General features: G+C 44.1%; 2 protein-coding genes across 2 annotated transcripts in view; both read right to left on the bottom strand.

Annotated features, from left to right (window-relative positions):
* The window catches only part of LOC115810334 (inactive phospholipase D5), a 31,602-nt gene extending 27,265 nt beyond the window's left edge, over nt 1–4,337 (bottom strand). Inside the window, exon 1 of the mRNA XM_030772264.1 lies at nt 4,167–4,337. Within this exon, the coding sequence (XP_030628124.1) occupies nt 4,167–4,337 (171 nt within the window). The remainder of the gene's footprint in view (nt 1–4,166) is intronic.
* A 3,973-nt stretch (nt 4,338–8,310) lies between these two features.
* LOC115809239 (striatin-like) overlaps nt 8,311–22,667 on the bottom strand; it is a 39,747-nt gene continuing 25,390 nt past the window's right edge. Inside the window, exons 8-18 of the mRNA XM_030770818.1 lie at nt 22,361–22,471; nt 21,063–21,206; nt 20,632–20,750; nt 12,883–13,058; nt 12,649–12,696; nt 11,571–11,692; nt 11,159–11,326; nt 9,540–9,680; nt 9,168–9,284; nt 8,883–8,969; nt 8,311–8,538 (exon numbers count right to left, since the gene is read on the bottom strand). Coding sequence (XP_030626678.1) covers nt 8,369–8,538; nt 8,883–8,969; nt 9,168–9,284; nt 9,540–9,680; nt 11,159–11,326; nt 11,571–11,692; nt 12,649–12,696; nt 12,883–13,058; nt 20,632–20,750; nt 21,063–21,206; nt 22,361–22,471 — 1,403 coding nt within the window. The 3' untranslated portion in view covers nt 8,311–8,368. The remainder of the gene's footprint in view (nt 8,539–8,882; nt 8,970–9,167; nt 9,285–9,539; nt 9,681–11,158; nt 11,327–11,570; nt 11,693–12,648; nt 12,697–12,882; nt 13,059–20,631; nt 20,751–21,062; nt 21,207–22,360; nt 22,472–22,667) is intronic.

Here is a 22,667-nt window from a genome sequence, read left to right as displayed (position 1 = left end):
TCCTACTGGTCGATCTTGGCCAATGGCCTTGATAAAAAGTGAGAGAGACCCCGCGATGATTCTGTAAGGCAGTCTCGTCTTGTTCTGCTCCTGAGAGACTCATGGCACAGCATGTGTTATACATGTCCCTGCTCCTCTCAGTCTATTCCACTCCAGCTAATTATCCAGGCCTTGATTAGCTAAAGCAGGAGCAAGGAAAGTTCAGCGCAGTAAAATTGGTACGGCCTCTAAGATAAGGATAAGGAAATGCTAAAAGAAGGGATTAAAAAAGTGAGAGAGAGGATTTTTGTTCAAGGACATCAACAGATGTCCAGTTACCCTAGAATCACAAGATGTTCTAATGGAAGTGTGTTGGGTACTTTACTCCTAATGAAAGGGAATTTGACTTGGTCATCATACTGTAGAAGATTTTTTTTAGTTTTGTTTGTTCTTAAAGGAGCATAAATAATGTCTTTCATGAAAATAAATATCAGGGTTCCTGATTTGTTTTTGCTTTTTTTTTTTTTTTAAGTGAAATAAATGATACCTGTTTGAGATCATATCAGGGACAGCAGGAAGCTTGTTGAAGTCAGCCACACTGTGAGCTGCTCTGACTCAACATTACATTTATAGAAACTGACAAACACTGCAGATTCATGTGTTCTGGACAGTCGTTTGTGAGGGTTCTTGAATGCATGTCTTAATCCCACGAGAACACTGGGAATAATTTAGCTGTGCTGCAGGCTAAGTTGGAAAGCACTCAATATGGTCTGAAAAAGTGTGAGCCACACTCCTGATGCATTAGTCCCTGTGGGGTCATATAACAGGGAACGGACGAGTGACGACATGGTGCACTGAGTAAGCAGGATTACACGACACCGACATGAAATGGCTGCATCATGCTCTCTCTCTTGCTCTCTCACTCTCTCTCTCTCTCTCTCTCTCCCTCTCTCTCTCACATATCCACAGCACAGATTCACTGCCTAACTTTATACACACACATAGATTATTCTTTCAGGATCATAGCAGCCTAGAGGAGCTACTTGTTTTTAATCGACAGCATCAGTATGAAGCCCTTTGGTCTTTATTCTACTGAAATGTGTTGTGTTTCTAAGCTCCATTGTGTTCAAGCTGTGATCTACATACTCAACAAATCAACACAGCCGAGAGAGTTTGAGATTGAATACCTTTCATTTTCATGTGGTAATTACAACACTTCAGTCTTTTAAAACCGGTATATTGACTTTTTTTACATTATTTTCAGAGCCCACTGCCATAAGACAGTGTAATCAATACAACACAATAGAGAGCCAAGGAGGCACATATCTACATATTTGAGAATGCGGAGAGGCTGTGTGATGAACAGTGTAATGTATGTGTGCATTTTTATGGTATGGTAATGAGAGGCATTGATTATACAGTAAAGCTGAGCATCCACCGACGGTCAATGTGATGAGACAGCAGACTGGACTTGTCTCTGTCCTTTTGTTATGCCTTCCCTGCACTAAAAATTGCTTCGGTCAGACTCAAGTTCAATATGACATAGCCAATATAATACAATACTTTGTCACATGCTGAATAACATTACCTTTAGCAGTCAAAACTGGTCTCCACAGACAATGAAAAAGAGATATCAGGTTTTATTGTCTGGCAACAGCTCCCTCTTCTGCTGAGTAACCTCGGCACAACACACATCCAAAGCAGAATGGAGCTGTGTAGATACCCATGCTTCTCTTTCATATGAAATTGTCCTCAGAGCAAAAGACTACAAAGCCTTTTGAGAAACAACAAACGCTCTTAATAAGTCATCTAAACAATGCTATGAGTGACATAAATAAAGACAATAAAACTCCCAATTATCTTGGTTTGAGAAGAACCTATATCATTTGCTAGGTAACAGAAACACTTCAGTGCTTGGCACAGACAAGATCAGTAGCACACAGATTGTTCTATCTCTATGGAACATCTTCTGCAGGATAAAGCTGTGAATCTTCAACTTTACATTACAGGTGTTTAATACAAATGATATTTTCAGTTGGGACCAAGCCAAAGAGCTGCTTTTTTTTTTTTTTTTTTTTTTAATTTGATACAGGCTGCCACTTGCCATGGTCTGTTGTCTGTTATTGGTATTCCTGTAGTAAATTCCCCAAATCTCCTCTAGAATGGAGCGTATGTGTCATTAACATGTAATAAACACATTAAATCAGCAGCATTAAATGTTTCAGTTTTGGACAAACAGCTGACCGAAGACCTATGACTCATGTGTTGTCCCATCAGACAGTAATAAACAGTCTATGGTTACCTACTGCGGTCATGTTGAAGATCATTTAGATTCTATGTGTATTTCTTTTACTCCCTTTAAATTTAGCTTTATGTCATTTTACAGTAAGAATGAACCTTGGCTTGTACCTGTAATAATACAGCAAGCATTTGAACTTCGAGATGAAATATTTAGCTTTAAAATCCAGGCAATTAGACATTAATTTTAGGCATTATCAGATATTCATTAGATCTCCATTTAGAGAATTGCAGTTTGAGCCCATTTATGAAAGTTTCCCTCTTGGCTGCCAGGAGCTGTCTGTTTCTCTGACTTGATTAAAGCTAGGGATACTCTTTGATCATGTTTGACACCAGCGTCTTCATATACATGAATTAGATTCATTAAGCCACCATAAAAGTAATTTCAGTGACTTAGTTATCTGACTTGCTTGGAGGAACAAACTTCATTAAGGGCATATTTAACTACAGGAGCTGGACTTTACTATTATGTTCAAAGCTGGGAAAAGATAAAAGACGTCAATACAATTTTGTGCTGAGACCCATAAACTGGATTCAAAGAGAATAACTTGCAAGGAATTACATAAGAGCTGCATTCTGACAATTGTTTTCATAAATTTGTTTCAATATTCACTAAAAAGAAGTGTTTGTCCTTTCTTTGTCCTCTTCACAACCAGATTGCATTAATAATGGGCAGTAAAGTTGCCTTAATGCAGGTGTTGGCAATGGTATTCTATAGAAGGATCCGGACACACTGCTGGAGGCTAGCCCACTGGAAAGACCCAGTCTGTATCATTTACAGACCTGCTGAGTGTTCCTGCTCTCTCTAGGAGGTAGAATGCAGTCTGTGACATTTAACATTTGGACAGTTTATCAGTAAAGTGGATGATGCTTGAGATTCTGTTCAAAGACTTGCACGTTGTCACTGTGCTGGATTTTTTGAGCCTCTGAAATGGATCCGCTCTACCTTGAGTCGAAGATTTGGTTGTTGTATAACCTAGACATGTTTACCATGGCAACAAAACATATTTTCCAGTGAGGATACCAGCAGTAAAAGAAAACCTGACGGGGTTCGTAATAACAGGTATATGACGAGGCAAATATGTGTTTGCACACAGCATGTCATGTTACATTTTACAACGTATGTGTGTGACATGAAACCTTAAATTGCTATCTACTGTAACAATCCAAGTACCTTATGTTACCATGTAACAGTGTAACTGCTACATGCTACCTGTTACAGTGTCATCATACAGGTTTACTTCTAATGATGCTCAATGTTACCTTCTTGTGTTTAGGAAGTTTGATTCACAAATTGCTACACACTCACTTTTTGATTTCTCACATGAAACATCATAAAACGCTTGGATAAGAGCACCAGTGGTCCATGAAATAAATTTGGAGAGGGAGGCATTTGCCGGGCTCAGAATGAGACAAGACTAATGCAGGCAGTCAGGGGGAGTGTGGATCTGCAGACTGATCCTGCTTCCTGTCCTAATCACACATGCAGAGAAAGTCACAGGCAAAAGCCTGGACAATGTTTGAACTGCTTATGTCTCTTCCTCTTTCATATTCCTGATATTTAGATACCCGACACATCATGACAGCGCCTAGCGCTTAAAAGGCTAATTAAACAGGCAGTGGGTAAGAGATATGTACACCTGTGATGGGGCAACACAATGTGCAACTAATCAAATATCTTTACACAAGGCACAGTGTAATCCACTCTCTCATTATTACAGTACCCACCCGTCAGAACCTACACAGACTGTGAATTACAACGACTGAAAACTCCATTGTTCATTCATCCCTGTCGGTCAGTAGAGGAAAATAGATTTGAGGTGAGGTATTAATGCTCCGTCCAGGTTAAGCATGCATACCCTGATTCAGGGCAGAGAGGGCTAGCTTACGTGCTCCAGTTTCTCTCTCTTGCTGAGCCACACGCTGGCAGAGTAGTCCTGTTGCTGGACCGTGCTGTAGATGGTGTTGCCTGGGCGGGCTACCAAGGCGGGCGGTAACTCGGGGCGACCCTTCAGCTGCTCGAAGCCCGCTGAAGGGAGCCTGCTGTGACGAGACTCCATCCTAAAGGACCAGGGCTGTGGAGCCCTGCACTCCAGCCCCCCTCCTGTTTAACACCCTTTCAGGATTCCATAGGTGTTTGTGTGTGTGAGTGTGTGTGGGTGTATGTGCTCTTGCAGTTCCTTAGCCTTCCTCTTTAACCCTGCTGACCCAGGGTTGACTGAATCTGACACCAGCACAGCAAACAGGCTAGATGCAGTCTCTATTCCTTCCCTTCTTTCTCTCTCTCTCTCTCTCTCCCTCTTTTTTAACCTATCTAGCACCATACACACATTCACACCCTTGTATCTGTCTTTCCTGTTCTCTCTCTCCTTTGTTGGCACTGAGTCTCTGTCCTATTCCCTCTTCTCTCATTCTAACTCTTTCGCTTAGGCACTCTGTCTCTGTCTCTCCCTCCTTCTCTCTCTCTCCCTCTCTCTCAGACAGCCCTGGCGGGGAAATCCCGGCTGTGGGAGGGGCTCTCTCCTCCACACTCTGAGCAGTGTGGTGCAGTACAGAGTGCTGCAGTTACCTCTGCTCACCTCAGACCCCCCAGTCACTCCCACAACACAAGCCCACATTAAACACCTAATCACTCACAGTATGGCAGGCCAAGTCATGGTGCCAGCCACCAGGAGCATGGCATCAGCGACGACCAAACATGATTCATCAATGCCACACTCTCCACAAAGTGGACTAGCAAAGAAGATCCAGAGATCTCTATATGCAACAGATCAGTGTCCTGAACAGTGTCCTGAAAGAATCCGCTGATCAAATATGCTGTTAGATTTTAAATGTCATTTCTGTGTTCGGTTATCCCTCCGCTCCACAAGAGAAAGAAAGATATGATTCCAAACATTTGATTAGCAAACTGTTGGATTACAACTTGTTGGACCTGTGATGTATACTGTTGCAGTAAAACCTAAAATGTTACTGTTTATCCGTACATCACAACTTAAAGAAAACCCAAAAAAACCCAAAACATTTTGGATAGCTATTGGTGCTTTGACAAGTTAAAATGAAAGGCAGACAAGCCCAGATTCACACTTGCTCTCTAATCTAATTGTCTATGAGGAGCAGATACCAGATATTAAGCTCTCAAACCATCAGTCATTCAGCACACACTTCACAGGCACATCACACAACAGCAGCGATAATCTGGAGTGAGAACTGTATGCTGCTGGGTCTAAATCGGATTAAAACATGTAGCTTTTTTTTTGCTGACTCACGACAGTTTTCTTGTAAAAAAGACTTTTTGAGCGTGCTTCGATCTCAGCCTCAATCTAATTAAAACATCACATCACATCCTCCAAAACTATGCCCATTAGGATCATCAGAGATCTACACACGGATGCTTAATTCCAGTGAACACCATGGCCCAGCACGACTACAGACTTGCTGGCCCACTCAACTGGATCGGATTGGAGATGCTGAATGGAGTAGAACAGATGTGATAGATCTGAGGTGCACATTACATTTAATTTGCTTCCTCTAGTGTCCACAAACTAGCCATATTATCAAGACCACCTTCAAATTTGGCTTCCAAAGCAGCAGATGTTACTGCGGAGACCAGAGCCTCTTGATCTGATCACATTAGAAGAAAGCAAGATCAAAATGTGATCTGGAAAGAACCTCCAACTCAATTACATTACCAAGAAGCATTACGAACGAGACACAATCCAGCAGGCTAAACCAAAGAAATTAAATCCTATCAGATTCTTTCGGAGTCTACTTACCTCCATCTCCTCTGGACTGCTTCTGTCTGAAATCAAAGCAGGCAGATTTTTATAGGGAACCAAAGGCTCCTCTCCGTTTGGAGCTTAATTAGTCTCATGCCGTCTGTCCCATAGCTGGGCACCGAGTTAAAGGAGGTTAATTGACATTGCATCATGCAGACTGGCCAATCTCTCAACTGCCTAATAATTATGAGAGTTGAACAGTTGTGGATGGATTAGGACACAGTCATTTTCTCCAGTAAAGGGTAAACGCATCAGGATATTTTTGTCACACTCAGTGGAAAGACACCCAAGCGTACCTGTAAAAATGAGATTTAATACCTGTAAAAATGAGATTTAACAGATATACTGCAGTTTATCGGAAAGAAAGTTGACATGTTGGAGAGGAAAAGACATTCTCACACATTGCTTCAATGCCCGGAGGACATCATTTTCCCTGCACAGAAACCGGGCTGCACTTTGACTTTGTTTTGCTCTGCCTGATTCAGCTGTTTATCGGTTTTCAGAAAAAAAACAAAAAATAAAAAAGCGCATGTTATTGCACTGCAGTTGAGACTAAAAATGCTTTCCCCCCCCCCAAAGCATTTGGATCTAGTGAATATTGGCAGGGCAGTGTTGTGTGACCGTCCAGGGTCCCTATAGGTGGATTAAGAGAGAGGGTTTGAGTAAATATAACAATAGCTTCAGATGCTTAATTAACTGAATGTCTTATGGGAAATAAGCCAAGAGTAAAATAATTTGATAAGAGAATGTTGCATTCTACATGCCATTTTCAGATTGAAAAGAACAGCAGACTGAGACCGCACTGCCACGCTGAGCCAGAATCTCTTATGTAAAGACCAAACTGATCCAGGGTCAGCTCTCCAAAGATGTTCACGTCCTGTCTGACATCTCCTCACAGAACGATAAATTCTCATGAATCGCAAGTTAAACAGAGAATGAAATGCACATGTAATACTTTCACTTCTCTGCATTACACTAGTTTTTAAGCTTGTTTTTGTAAACAAACAAAAAAAGTGAGTTCATTTTTAACATGCAGAACCTTAACATTCAGTTTTGAACACTTAATGCACACTTGATTAAAAACTCCAGATTCTCCATCCTTTGGTGTAAATAAATGATTAAATCCTCTCCCTTGCTTAAAGATTTGATGTCAAAGACCACTGAAGTCATTTCACAGTTGACAACCCATGTTTTATTTGAGATATGAGAGGTTTCAGATTTAAATCTTGCAAAATATCCAATAATTATGGACAACAAGGACAGTTTACTTTAAGGGTCCTCTAAAACTTTTCACAGCATACGACACGCACTCCAACACAGTATCAAAAAGAGAACTCCTGCTGAATTGTAAGTTTTAAGACTATATATATATAATATATATATATATATTTGTTTATTATTAAGCATTTTTAATTTTACATCCAATGTATGGTTAAAACGGACACCGTTCTTATGACCAACCTTCCCAAAATTCTCTTGACAATACTCCTTTCCCCCACAAAAAACAATAACAAAAAAACAAAAACAAAACAAAGACTTGGTAAAATAGCATTTCAAGACCTTTTTGAAGCAAAGGCACATTTGTCAATTAACATTTAAAAAGAAAAATGATGGTGCGGAGTGTCGATTTTAGGAAATGGAGAGAAGCGGAAGACCTCCATGACTGCTGAAAAAAGCTAGCCTGTCCTTCCACACGTCTCCATGACGACACCCCGCCAGAACCTGCATTAAAGTTCGATCCCAAATCTGAGAAATAAGCTAAAAGAAGAAAAAGAAGCTCACATAACCAACCGTCAGGGTCAGGTAGTGGAGGGTTGAGGATATGGAGAGAGGGGAGGGGGGGGCTGTTGGTAGTTCTAGACAAAGGACAGTCAGTCAACCACTGAGCCATATCCATACCACAGCTTACAGAATTAACTTCTCCCCATGTTCGCTTTTCAGCAAAAGGCTCCTCATCACCTGCAGAGTGGAAGAGACTGAGTTTCCCCGGTTCATTGGTTGCTGTGGTATCCTGGTCATACTGATCCAGGCCTGCCTGGATTGTAGGATTGGAAGCTGGAGGGAGAGGAGGTTTAACCCTGGGCAGCTTCACTGCGATCTGGCTTCCTGGTCCGTAGAAGCTCCATCCCTGTCTGTCTGGAGCCTGAGGTTCGTGGTTACACAGTTCACCAGTTCAACCAATTCCGGTGGAAAGCCAGAGGCAAAAAAGGAGCAAACTGGGATGGGGAGAGGGGAGGGGCACCACTCCTCCCTGTCTCGCCCACCTGCCTGTCTCCCGTTCTCTGGGCAGGGCTTCCTGCGGCAGGTCTTCCAGGTCATACGAAGACCTTGGCGAGGGCGTCGGCTCCAGCGCTGGCGATGTAGCACTTTGAGGGGTGGAACGCCACGTCGTGGATAGACTCGTCGAACTTTTTGCGATGGGCAGTGAACTCCTGGATGCACGTTTTGTTCTCCAAGTTCCACAGACGGACAGAGCAGTCATGACCTTAAAAAAAGGGATGAAAAAAAAGGGAGAAATTTGGAACAAATTTATTGTACAGCTCACACAGAAATCCTTCATGTTTTCAAACAATGCAGTTTGTCATCATCTTATTTCATTCATGCTTCTAAGTGCCAGTTTGGACTAATCTTAGCACTGAAATCTCCTGTCTAACTGCTGTTTACAGAAGCAAATTCTTTTTTTGTTTGTTTTTAAAAATGTACTTTACTGCTCATCGCAGGTCTGCAGGGCACCAGAGAGTCAAGGCAATGATTTATGGCTTGATCTCTCTCCCTCTGGCTTACTTAAAGCCTAATCAAAGTGAATGTACACGCTAGGTTGGCACTTACTCCCAGACATTAAATAAAGTCCATTGGGATCCACTGCGAGACTTGTAACTGCATCTAAATGGGCCATCATGGAGTGAATCAGTTTGCCTGCGAAGATGGAAAAATAAACAAAAACATGAGTTACACAAACAGAAAGAACCCTGGTCAGAAAGAACCCTGGCCTGAAAACTGCAACGTGGCTAATTTGCCAACGTGTCGAATTCAGCTGTCCGAAGCAGGCGCAGAAGAAAACGCTGGCCGTATGTAAGCAGTACTTGTATGAGGTGGGCTGTTTGTAAGCTTTACCTGTGTTGTTGTCGTAGAACTTGATGTGACGGTCCTCCTGTGCTGCGATAGTGATGGGCAGAGTCGGGTGACTCAGGACTTTGTTGATCTGACAGGAAGAACCTGTGGAAACAGGTGCTGTGAGACAAAAGTCACTGAAGCAAGTGGCTTTCACCTCAAAAACATTCGCCAACCTGAACAAGCAGTCGCTGCTCAGTGGCACAGAATGCACCAGTGCCAAACAAACAAACAAACAAAACGAAATTAATTCTGGCTCCTTGAGTTTTGGCAGTTTCTCCTCTGCTTCCATCAAGCAGCAGACACCAGCAGATTGTGTTATGCCCCAGTTCAGGGCCTAATTAACTGTTCTAAGCCCAGTGAGAGCTGCCTTACCTGGGTCCACTGTGGACTCAAGGCTGAGGACCAGTTGTCGAGTCTCCATGTTGAACAGGCCTATCTGCCCAGTGTTGAATGACGTGACCATGTGGGCTGGCTCACTGCAGACCAAGTCAACTGAGGAGGGCACACCCAGCTCTGGAACAGAACAAACACACAACTGATTCAACAACTGATTCTTAAGAATATAGACAAAAAATGTTTCATGTTTTGTTGATATTCATATCAGACCAACTGTATCACTGAGGTGAAATCCTGGATGCAAGCCAATTTCCTCATGCTAAACTGGGATATGATCATCATCGGTCCCAAATCCCTCACAAAAAATTCTCACAATGTCTGCCTCACCACCAATAACTCCACATTGTCTCCCTCCCCACACATCTGCAACCTCGCAGTCATTTTTGACAGCAAGCTCTCTTTTGAACACCATGTTAACCACATCACCAGAACTGCTTTCTTCCACCTAAAGAACATAGCACGTCTCCATTCATCACTCTCCTTTTCTGCTGCAGAAACTCTGATCCATGCTTTCATTACATCCAGGATTGACTACTGCAACAGCATTCTTCACGGCTCATCAACGAAAGTCCTAAATAAACTTCAATACATCCAGAACTCTGCTGCTCGCCTGCTCACTCACTCCCATTCCCGTGATCACATCACCCCGGTCCTTCAGAAACTCCACTGGCTTCCTGTCCCTCAACGGATCCAATTCAAAGTTCTCCTTTTCAGCTTCAAAGCCCTCCATAACCAGGCCCCCTCCTATCTCACCGACCTGCTCCATCTCCACGCTCCTTCCTGAAGCCTCCGTTTCTCTGATGCAAAACTCCTGTCTGTACCATGCAGGACCAAGAACCGGACCTGGGGCGATAGAGCCTTCTCCATTGCTGCCCCCTCCCTCTGGAACTCCCTCCCCCAACACATCCAAGACTGCACTGAACTATCATTATTCAAATCCCTCCTTAAAACCCACCTCTTTCGAACTGCTTTTAATCTATGATTAACATTGCGTCTTATACCCTTTTATTGCACTGATTTTATGACTTTTTAGTCAAGTGCCTCTGATTCTTATTTTATTGTTTCTTATGTTCTCTTATTATTTTTCTTACGATTCTTTTACTGATTATTTTATGCTTGTTAAGCGTCTTTGAGTATCATGAAAAGCGCTCTACAAATAAAATGTATTATTATTAGTAGTAGTAGACTCAGAGAAGCCATTTGCGCTTGCTGTTTTTCTCTAACAACTGTGGTGCCAAGGGGCAGGGAGAGAGGGTAAGAGAGAGAGGGAGGGGTGGTGGAAGATGAGAGAGAGATGGTGGGTAATAGAGAGTGAGAGAGAGATGAGAAAGAGAGAGATGAAGGATAACACCGAAGAGGAGAGAGACATTGTGTGTGAGAGAGAGAAAGAGAAAGAGAAAGAGAAAGAGAAAGAGAAAGAGAAAGGAGAAGAGTGAGAGAGAGATGATGGGTAACACAGAAAGAGGAGAGAGACATTGTGCGAGAGAAAGTGAGAGAGGGAGTGAGAGGGAGTGAGAGAGAGTGAGAGAGAGAAAAAGAGAGAAGAGAAAGAGCGTGAGAGGGAGCACGGTTAGAAAGTGAGAGGAATCTCTTACCCTTCTTCTCGTTGAAGACGGTGAGGGCAGGCGAGGTACTGGAAGCGTTCCACAGACGTACGGTTCCATCGGCGGAGCAAGAGAGAAGTCGCTGATGGGCGCTACTGTACACCAGCCCCCACACTGCATCTGTGTGACCACACAGCGCCCCCTGCATGACAGATGGCTCTACAACAGCCACACACAGCAACAACAACACATTATTACAGCATAATTAACATGGGCACATCATAATTCAAACTGCCCATAATTAAATACCAACACAAGGCAATATTATATGAATATTCTCTATAAACAGGGTACCAAACAGTGGCACACACAACTGAAACAATTAAAAACAGAAAGCAGAAATGTACAGAAGACTATGACTGAAGTGAGGTGGAGAGGCTGTGTGAGGTGGAGGGGAAGTTACCATACGAGTCGTAGGGGTCGATGCTGGGGCTGGGGGTGTTCCAGCACTGCACCGTACCATCAAGCCCTCCACTGAAACACTGGTCTCCTGTATTACTCATCACCACACACAGGACTGCTCCCCTAACGCAGCACAGACACATCAGGAATATCACACTCAACACCCAAACACACACACCCAAACACACACACACAGACACACAGAGGACTGCTCCCCTAACGCAGCACAGACACATCAGGAATATCACACTCAACACCCAAACACACACACACACACAGACACACACACACACAGAGGACTGCTCCCCTAACACAGCACAGACAAATCAGGAATATCACACTCAACACCCAAACACACACACACACAGACACACACAGAGGACTGCTCCCCTAACACAGCACAGACAAATCAGGAATATCACACTCAACACCCAAACACACACACACACACACACAGACACACACACACACAGAGGACTGCTCCCCTAACACAGCACAGACAAATCAGGAATATCACACTCAACACCCAAACACACACACACACACAGACACACACACACACACACAGAGGACTGCTCCCCTAACACAGCACAGACACATCAGGAATATCACACTCAACACCCAAACACACACACAGACACACACAGGACTGCTCCCTTAACACAGCATAGACACATCAGGAATATTACACTCAACACCCAAACACACACACACACAGACACACACAGAGACACACAGAGAGACACAGAGAGACAAACACACAGGACTGCTCCCCTAACACAGCATAGACACATCAGGAATATTACACTCAACACCTAAACACACACACACACACACACAGACACAGACACACACACACAGAGGACTACTCCCCTAACACAGCATAGACACATCAGGAATATTACACTCAACACCCAAACACACGCACACAGACACACACACACACACACACCCACAGGACTACTCCCCTAACACAGCATAGACACATCAGGAATATTACACTCAACACCCAAACACACGCACACAGACACACACACTAACAACTACAACAAAAGAGAAGTCCAGAAGTCCATTCCTACCTGTGGGCCCTGAATGTGTAGATTGGTTCAATGTCTAATGAGGCACTTCTACAGAATAGGAAAAAGATGGAAATTAATTTACATTTACTAATGGCAAACATGAGAGAGAAGATCCAGCAGTGCCTAATATTTCACTTGCAGTATTCTTTACTGCCCCATTGTTTTTCTGTCGTGGTTAAATACCAGACAGAAAAAGTGCAGTTGTGTATTTCTGCCACTTGGGGGAGCTCATACTTTTTGGCAGGAGCTGTCTTCTGCAGGTTCCACATCTTCAGTGTGTGGTCCTCAGAGGCCGTGATCAGAACCGGCTCCACAGGGTGGAAGGCCAGGGCCCGGATCCCATCAAAGTGACTACGCAAAGTGAACTTAGGATTCCATGTCTTCCGCAATGCGTCCTTATTATTGATGATCTGGACAGGGAGGGAAAAGAAAAAAAACCACAGTCCAATAAATTTCTGTTTTTCCTTTCTGTTCTCTCAAGTCTTCATAGTTCCTGTATTTGACATACATTACGGTATACACAGGGCATGCAAACACAGATATGAAGAGAAATTTATGTGTTCATTAAAGGAGTACATGTCTAATATTCAGAAGAAAGTTGACAGATACAGACAAAAATCTGTGTTTTTTTTTAATAAACTGAGTGTGCAATGAAATACAGTTAAAGCACAGTCACACTATTTCCCTCATCCTTCAACCAGGTCCAAACCAGATGACAGCACTGTGTTTGTGATTTATGACTTATGAGGGTGGATGATATTCCATTTCAGCAGCAGAGCTAAATGCTGAGAATGTTTTTTTTGTTTTTTTTAAATTGTTATATGCAAAGGCACTGAATGGTGTGAAACAGCAGTCAGTAACAGAATGCCGTTAATACGACAGACTGAAGTGTGAAGCCAGTTGGTCTTCTTTACAGTTTCATTAAAGCGCAGATCCCTTTCATTAAGGAGGGATATTTACACTGTGACGGCTGTGTATGATGGCCGCACATATAGGCCACTGCAACAGTTTAGTTTCCACCCCAGTTATCACATACACACAAATCTGCAATAGATAACACAAACTATCATTTGTCCTCTACAACCTTTTATTTGCTTTCAGTTTCCAGGTTAAGTGCACAAACTTGGTTGCTGAAAGATTCCGTTATTCACCATTAATCATTGTTACCTGCCTAGTCATCTCTCCAGATTGGTCCGTCGTGGAAAGGGGTACGTGCAGAAACATGAGCTCTTTATTGGGTTCCCAGAGGCGAGAAGGATCATACCATCATTAATTATCTGAGGGGACCAGACATCAACCCGTGTATCCTGAATGTTCTGAATGTGTTTGTTTTGTTTTCTTTAATAAGATTATTGGTTAAATAACCGATGTCTGGTTATGTAAATTTCATTTGAATGTATTAGTTTAATTATAACCTTAAATATTTATTTATTAGCCAGGCTCTGTTGTTTGTCACCCCCTCTGTCTGTTGTTTGGTGCGGGTCACCAAACTATATATGTGTGGGAGCTCCCTGTGTTAAGGCTGTCTTTTGTTCCTGTCTTTTGGTTCTGTCATTTGTCCTGGTGTACCCGAGCATGGCTTATTCATTTTTTTTTCCGTTGAGGCTAAACCAATTTCTGCTGTTTGTAGACCTCCGTCACTGGAGGCCAGAGCAGACTGTTTTTTAGTTGTATAAGAATCATTTTGTTTTGACTTTATTTTGGTTTCACTTTCGATTTGCAAAGTTTAATTTCTTTTCTCTCACCACGATGAACGGATGCATCAAGCAATAAACTGCAAATTTCTGCACTGCCACTCCTGTCTCTGTGCCCTTCTCTTGGCCCGCCCTTTACAATTGGTGGCAGCGGTGGGATGGCCAGTAGGGGGCATCAGTGAGCAGTAGCAGATTTTTCTTTTTTTTTGTTTCTCCTGGAGTTTTGGGTTTCCCCTCTCTGTTATCGCCAGTCACGATGGGACCCAAGAGGGTGAGGTCTGAGCGACCAGAAGAGGGAGCAGGAGTTGGAGCCATTGGAGGAGAGGAAATAGATGAGAGAAGTATTCCAGAGGAGGTATCTCTGCAGGAGCTGAAGGAGATGTTCAGAGCACATCTGACAATGCAGCAGGCCCGGGACAGCCGTCTGGAACAGGAAGCAGCCCGACAGGAGACACGGTGGAAGGCACTTCAGCACCAGTTCAGTCTTCTCCAACATGAAGTCCACATCAGGACCACCCCAGTGGTAGACCACAGGCATGGTGACAGTACAACTGAAGATGTTTCTTCCCATTTGGCTGGTCAACAAGTTCCTTCCTTTAACCAAGAGGGGCAGGGTGGTACACAGCTAAGGGCTATTCAGGAGCCACGCCTGCAGCAGCTAACTGATGCTGATGATATAGAGCACTTTCTCACTACATTTGAGAGAATCGCTATGGCGTGTCGGTGGCCTACAACCGACTGGGCAGTCAGATTAGTTCCCCTGTTAACAGGAAAAGCAAGAAGTGCTTACGTGCATATGGACTTAAATGAATCACTAATCTATGATAAGGTGAAGGTTGCAATTTTAAAAAAGTATGACATATCGTCAGCGGTTCCGGTCCACTGACGTGGGACCAGAAGAAACCCCAAAGGAGGTGTATGTCCGTCTAAAGGAGCTGTACCACAAGTGGGTGCAACCTCAGAACAGGACCAAAGATGAGGTTGGAGAGGTTATCATCCTGGAACAGTACCTCCGTATGCTTTCTCCAGAGCTTCAAATCTGGGTCAGAGAGCATAACCCGCACTCTGCTGCAGAGGCTGCTACTCTCGCTGAAACCTTTGTGGCGGCTCGTCGTAGGACTCAGCCGTGGACATACATTGGGTGGAAAGGGGCCAAAGAGCCTAGGAGGCCAAGCAAGACAGCGACCCCTCTTTCGAAGACCACCGCACCTGGGGGTAAGTCTGTGGGTGCACGGGATGGTCCTGCCAGTATAAGCCCCAGTTTTAAACCTAATAGTGCCAAGACTTTTATTTGTTATCAGTGTGGACAGGAGGGCCATACTAAGTTGAAGTGTCCTAACAACCCCTCTACCCATTCAAACATGTGTAGTTCACCTAGACCTGTTCCTTCTGGAAGTAAGGATAAAGTTCCCCTTTATTACGCTTTAGTCACTCTAAATGGCCATGAGGTTAAAGCACTTGTAGACACTGGGAGCATGCAGTCTTTGGTTCAAGCAGAGCGTGTTCCAGTCCACCTTTGGAATTATGCTTCCCCAATGGCAATTAGATGTGTTCATGGTGATGAGAAGCATTACCCTACTGCAGATGTGTATGTGAAGGTGCATGGACAGTCATACTTGTTAAAGGTTGGCTTATCTAAAGAGTTGCCCTACCCTATGATTTTAGGTCAAGATTTGCCTGTGTTGTTTGATCTTTTGCCACCCAGTAATGTTTGTAATATGGCTGTTACACGTGCCATGGCAAAGAAAGGTGAGGATGATGTGCAGCTTCTTAGTGCTTTGCCTTTCTTTGAGGCAGAGGTGGAGTATGGTGCAGGAAAGACACGTAAGTCTAAGAGGCAGAAAAGGCAAGAGAAATTTCGTCATACTGTTGTGAGCTCTCAGGAGGAGCCAAGTCCTGAACCCTCTTTAGGCCTTGAGGTTCCCCCCAACATTGCCCAATTGCAGCAGGATGACCCTGTAATTTGTTCTTTGTATAAACAGGCCCAGGAATTGCAATCAGGCCAAACCCCAGTTGAGTGTAAGGAGGGTATGTTCTATCTCCAGGATGGGGTGTTATATAGGAAGCACTGTCCAGAGTCTCAAATGGTGGTGCCAAAAAAAGTCAGGGAATTGGTACTTGCTTTAGGTCATTCCATTCCCTGGGCAGGTCATCTGGGTAAAGAGAAAACCACAGCGCGAGTTGGTCGCTATTTTTATTGGCCAGGCTTAAAAAAAGATGTGGCTAAATTTTGCAAGACTTGTCCGCAATGCCAGCAAACATCCATTAGAGGTCCCCCAAAAGTCCCCCTTATACCACTTCCTGTTGTGGGAGTACCTTTTGAGCAACTTGGTATGGACATAGTGGGTCCTGTTGAAAAAAGTAAGGCAGGGAACCGTTACATGTTGGTGGTGACCGATTATGCTACTAAGTACCCTGAAGTTTTTCCTCTTAAGAGTATTAGGGCTAGGTCTGTAGCTTTCTGTCTTGTCCAGCTGTTTTCAAGGGTAGGGTTCCCTAAGGCCATAGTTACTGACCAGGGGTCTAATTTTATGTCCCAGCTACTGAAGCAGGTATATGGGCTTTTAGGGATTAAGGGCATTAGGACCACACCCTATCATCCACAGACTGACGGGCTTGTCGAAAGATTTAATCAGACTCTGAAGCAAATGCTCCGGAAGTTCATTTCTGAGACGGGTGCTGACTGGGACCAGTGGCTCCCATATCTCCTTTTTGCTTATCGGGAGGTGCCCCAGGCCTCAACTGGATTTTCACCTTTTGAGTTGCTGTATGGTCGTGAAGTGCGGGGACCCCTGACGCTACTGAAGGAGACTTGGAAGGGAGGACAGGATCTTTCAAAGCCTCAGAATGTTATTGCTTATGTCTTGGAGATGAGGGAGAAGCTGGAGAGTATGACCAAATTGGCCCAAGAGCACATGGCAGAGGCCCAGCAGCGACAGAAGGTCTGGTATGATCGGAAGGCCCGAGCCAGGAGCTTTGAACCGGGAACCAAGGTATTAGTGATGTTGCCCACAGATTCAAGCAAGCTCTTGGCCAAATGGCAAGGCCCTTTTGAGGTGATAAGGAAACTAGGACCTACCACCTATGAGGTGGCCACCCCTGGCCAGAAGCGCTCCAAATGGGTCCTTCACATCAACCTGTTGAAAGAATGGTTTGATAGAACGGACGAAGAAACACGGGCATTGTGCATCCGAAGTGTGGAAGATGAGGAAGAGTTAGAAGAACAGTACTTATCTGTTCAGCCTGTCTCTACCCTAGATCTAAGCCACCTTTCAGAGGCGCAAAAGTGTGATGTACAGAGCTTGTGCAACCCAGAGGTCTTCCAGGGAAAGCCAGGGCATACCTCCATCATAGAACATGACATTGCGCTCCGTGCAGATGCTCTTCCAAGGCGCACAAGTTATCGAATCCCAGAGCGCCTCCTGGTGGCATTGAAGGAAGAACTGGACCAAATGTTAGCCATGTGCATCATTGAGCCATCGAAGAGTGAATGGTGTAGCCCAGTGGTACTGGTGCCAAAAAAGAATGGCAGTCTTAGGTTTTGTGTTGATTTTAGGTACCTCAACTCCGTGTCTAAGTTTGACTCCTACCCAACTCCAAGGATTGATGACCTTATAGAGCGTCTGGGTAAGGCTAAATATTTAACAACAATTGACTTGTGCAAAGGTTATTGGCAGGTTCCGATGAGTGCCAGATCCCGGGAGCTGACAGCCTTTCGGACCCCCTGGGGACTCTACCAGTTCACTGTTATGCCTTTTGGATTGCATGGAGCTCCAGCAACATTCCAGCGCCTCATGGACCAGGTACTGTCTGGTTTAAGTAATTTTACATCTGCATACCTGGATGATGTGATAATTTACAGTTCATCCTGGGAGGAACATGTGAGGCACTTGGAGGTAGTTCTCCAGCGGATCCAGTCAGCTGGCCTTACCATTAATCCATCCAAGTGTGCCATCGCTAAGACTGAGACAGAGTACCTAGGGTATGTGATTGGCAATGGGATTGTCAGACCCCAGGTGCAGAAGATAGAAGCCATTCAGAACTGTCCCCTGCCACAAACAAAGACCCAGGTGAGATCGTTCCTGGGAATGGCAGGTTGGTACCGGAGATTTGTGCCTAACTTTTCTATGAGAGTGGCAACCCTTACGGATCTGACCAGAAAGAGCAGTCCAAATCAGATTCGATGGACAGAGGAGGCAGAAGGCGCCTTTCAGGATATAAAGGATGCCCTCTGTAGTGGTCCTGTTTTACAATGTCCTGACTTTGAAAAAACTTTTGTTTTACAAACTGACGCGTCTGATAAAGGCATTGGAGCTGTCCTTCTTCAAGGGGAGCCAGGTGATCGACACCCAGTGGCCTACATCAGTAGGAAATTGTTCCCGAGGGAGGTTCGCTATTCCACTGTGGAGAAGGAGTGCCTTGCTGTGAAGTGGGCCCTAGACACCCTCAAATACTACCTCCTTGGGCGAGAATTCCTTCTTGAAACTGACCACAGGGCACTGCAATGGATGAATTGTATGAAGGATTCAAATGCCAGGATCACTCGTTGGTATCTGTCCTTACAGCCCTTCAAATTTTCCATCCAACACGTACCCGGTAAGAGCAACACTACCGCGGATTTCCTTTCCCGCTTACCAGCTGGAAACCAGAATGGGGGGGTGTGTGACGGCTGTGTATGATGGCCGCACATATAGGCCACTGCAACAGTTTAGTTTCCACCCCAGTTATCACATACACACAAATCTGCAATAGATAACACAAACTATCATTTGTCCTCTACAACCTTTTATTTGCTTTCAGTTTCCAGGTTAAGTGCACAAACTTGGTTGCTGAAAGATTCCGTTATTCACCATTAATCATTGTTACCTGCCTAGTCATCTCTCCAGATTGGTCCGTCGTGGAAAGGGGTACGTGCAGAAACATGAGCTCTTTATTGGGTTCCCAGAGGCGAGAAGGATCATACCATCATTAATTATCTGAGGGGACCAGACATCAACCCGTGTATCCTGAATGTTCTGAATGTGTTTGTTTTGTTTTCTTTAATAAGATTATTGGTTAAATAACCGATGTCTGGTTATGTAAATTTCATTTGAATGTATTAGTTTAATTATAACCTTAAATATTTATTTATTAGCCAGGCTCTGTTGTTTGTCACCCCCTCTGTCTGTTGTTTGGTGCGGGTCACCAAACTATATATGTGTGGGAGCTCCCTGTGTTAAGGCTGTCTTTTGTTCCTGTCTTTTGGTTCTGTCATTTGTCCTGGTGTACCCGAGCATGGCTTATTCATTTTTTTTCCGTTGAGGCTAAACCAATTTCTGCTGTTTGTAGACCTCCGTCACTGGAGGCCAGAGCAGACTGTTTTTTAGTTGTATAAGAATCATTTTGTTTTGACTTTATTTTGGTTTCACTTTCGATTTGCAAAGTTTAATTTCTTTTCTCTCACCACGATGAACGGATGCATCAAGCAATAAACTGCAAATTTCTGCACTGCCACTCCTGTCTCTGTGCCCTTCTCTTGGCCCGCCCTTTACATACACGCTGCCGCAGGGCCTCCAGCATATGAAACGTCAGTACTGATGCATTAAACCCTCCCTTCAAAGTTCATTTCCAGAAAGGACTCATGACTGCCTTGGCATGATGAATGATCAAACCTGCTAATAATCTTACGTTTGGCCTGACGTTCACAACCCCTCCTCATTTCCTCTCCACAGCTCTTCCCAGGCTCTGACACTGCACTGTGCTACTTTTTTTCAGCTTTCCGGATCTTTCTCTGACCATCTATTAAAGGATGTGTGCTAAGAGTCAACTTTTTTCTGTCTCTTCAGCACATATATTGCGATATTTTTGAGATATTTTATGTCAGAAGGTACACATTATGGTACAAGAGACCCATTTTGTTGTTGTGGCAGAAGTGTAGTTATTGTGTTGATCATTGTTCATAGTATCCCAACTATTAGCACTGCTTCTTCTCTTTCACTTTTGTAGCCCCCTTTCCGTTAGCTCCTCTATCAGTTTCTACCTGTATCTAGTTTCTACCTGTATCTGTAGTTCCAGTACTTCACTCTTTTACCTCCTTCAACTTTTCTTGCACTTATAACTTATACTACAGACAGCCCTTTAATGGCTTCACACTCGGTTTCTATTTTGCCTCACTCCAAAGTCCCTTTGGATGACAGCGTCTTCTAAATGGATAAATACAAGAAGCAAGAAAAACAAGAAAATACCCCAACACCCCACAAACTAATAATAAACAACAAACTGAAGAAACTTTCTGGAGAAAAATGCTTACATCATAGGTAAGGTTGTCTGCCTCATTGACCACAGTGAGTCCCTCCAGCTCCCCTAGGCCCAGGCCTGTTTCCATGACGAATGACTTCCCCGAGGACGGCGGGAAAGTTAGGGCGTCCACTGTAAAGCAGTAACACATCACACGGAACATAGTGTTTAGTCTACTGCCCCACCGCAGGCCAGCCAATCTACTATGGACGTTCACTGAGGGCTGTCTGGACAACTTTTGGACAAAACTTTCCCTCTTTTGGTGCATTCACATCTTCTCAGAAAACTATCAAGCAAATCTGTTGGTCCCAAGTCCCCCAAATTTCCCTCATGTAGCACAAAGCTTGCACATATAGTAGTTACAGCCTCAGCCCCTTCTGCTCTGAATTGTAGATGGGTGAACGGAGGAGATGGTGGAGAACTGAGGGATGAAGGGCGGAATACCTTCGTCGGTGCGGTTGCCCTCCTGGTCGGCGAGGCGGTTGGCGTTGGCTCTTGACGGAGGAGTGACTGGGGGCTGGAGGGGAGACAGGTCTTCGGCTTCCCTGAGGTTGGCCAACATGTCCTGGAGCTTAGTACGGTTGGGCACTGGGCCGGCACACAGAGAGAAATTATCATCATCATCATCATCAGACAACAGTTCACAGAAATAAAAATGATCACCAACAAAACATTATAAATACAGGGTAGAAAGCATTTTACAGTAGTAGCACTCTTGTGCAGACAAAGTGAAAGAAAAAAAAAAAGGAAAAAAAGGATAGAAAGAATGAGAGAAAGCTGACAGCCTGTATGTATGAAAAAGAAAATGAAAGAAGACGAATAAAGACAAAGAAAGAGAAACTGCACTGAAATCTCTAGAGAAAAACAAAAAAAAAAAGCTAAGAGGACTCATAATGGGGAGGTTATTACTATGTAATTTAAACGCAACAGAGAGATAAAGCAAAAACAGAAACATCAGTCATTGAATGGCATGGAAGAAGTCAGTGGAATATGCAGAATTAATGCAGCAGTGGAGAGCATCCATCCATGTTAATGAGAGAGAGAGAGAGAGAGAAAAAGAGAGAAAGAAAGAAAGAAAGAAAGAAAGAAAGAAAGAAAGAAAGAAAGAAAGACGAGAACAAGAGGGTTTTGTTGGGCCATCAGAGGAATCTGTGTGGTTCTCCAAAAGATGCCCTTGACAAATGAAAATGACATAAGACCTGGGCAAACAGTAATATTCAGCAGGCACTTCAGATTGGAAAAGAATGGCAAACAAAGGTCAGCCTGAGACAAGAAGAAAATGAGCCTATAGAGACAAAAAAGACAAACGTACAGATAAACACAGACAAAACAACCAATGGGAAATGTAGAGATTTTTGAGAGAGAAAGAGAGAGAGAGAGAGATGAGAAACAGTTATCTCCCATTTCTGTCACATAATATGACAAACACAAACACACACACAAACAGACAGATGAAATGGACATACACACAGAGACAGATACACAGACAGACAGAAAGACAGACAAATGAAACACACACACACACACACACAGACATAGAGAGAGAGAGGCAGGTAGGCAGGACAATCAGAAGAGAAATGGGGGGGGGGGAAGCAAGAAAAATGCTCATGCTACTCTTATACTCTTTTTTTCCCCCCCTTTTCTTGTCATCTCTTCTTTATGAAACACAATCCATTTTGGAGTAGTCTGCAGTGAGAGAGGAGAGAAGACAAGAGGCGGAGGAGGGGTCCAGATCCACTTACTCTTCACCCCTTTCTTCCCCTTGCGCTCCTTTCTGTATTGCTCCTTGAGTTTGGTAATCCTGGCCTGGTCCACGTCCCAGCCTTCAGACATGGGACCCTGCTCGTTCTTCTCTACACAAGGACGAGAGACAGCACACGCACAGGCTGTTGAGTGGGCCAGTCAGCCCAGAGCCCACAGTCAACGTCCAGTTAAAACTACCCCGACACAGCCTGCCGAGTTAGAGCCACCTGCGCCTGACCACACAGCATGCAACCGTGTCTGCCGTTTGGGCGTGGCATCATTTCTGTGGTCCTTTACAATGTTTTC

Source organism: Chanos chanos, chromosome 4 (genome assembly GCF_902362185.1).
Source record: "Chanos chanos chromosome 4, fChaCha1.1, whole genome shotgun sequence".
Taxonomy (NCBI): Eukaryota; Metazoa; Chordata; class Actinopteri; order Gonorynchiformes; family Chanidae; genus Chanos; species Chanos chanos.
Note: the sequence above shows the minus strand (reverse complement) of the source record. Positions and strands in the feature narration are given on the sequence as shown.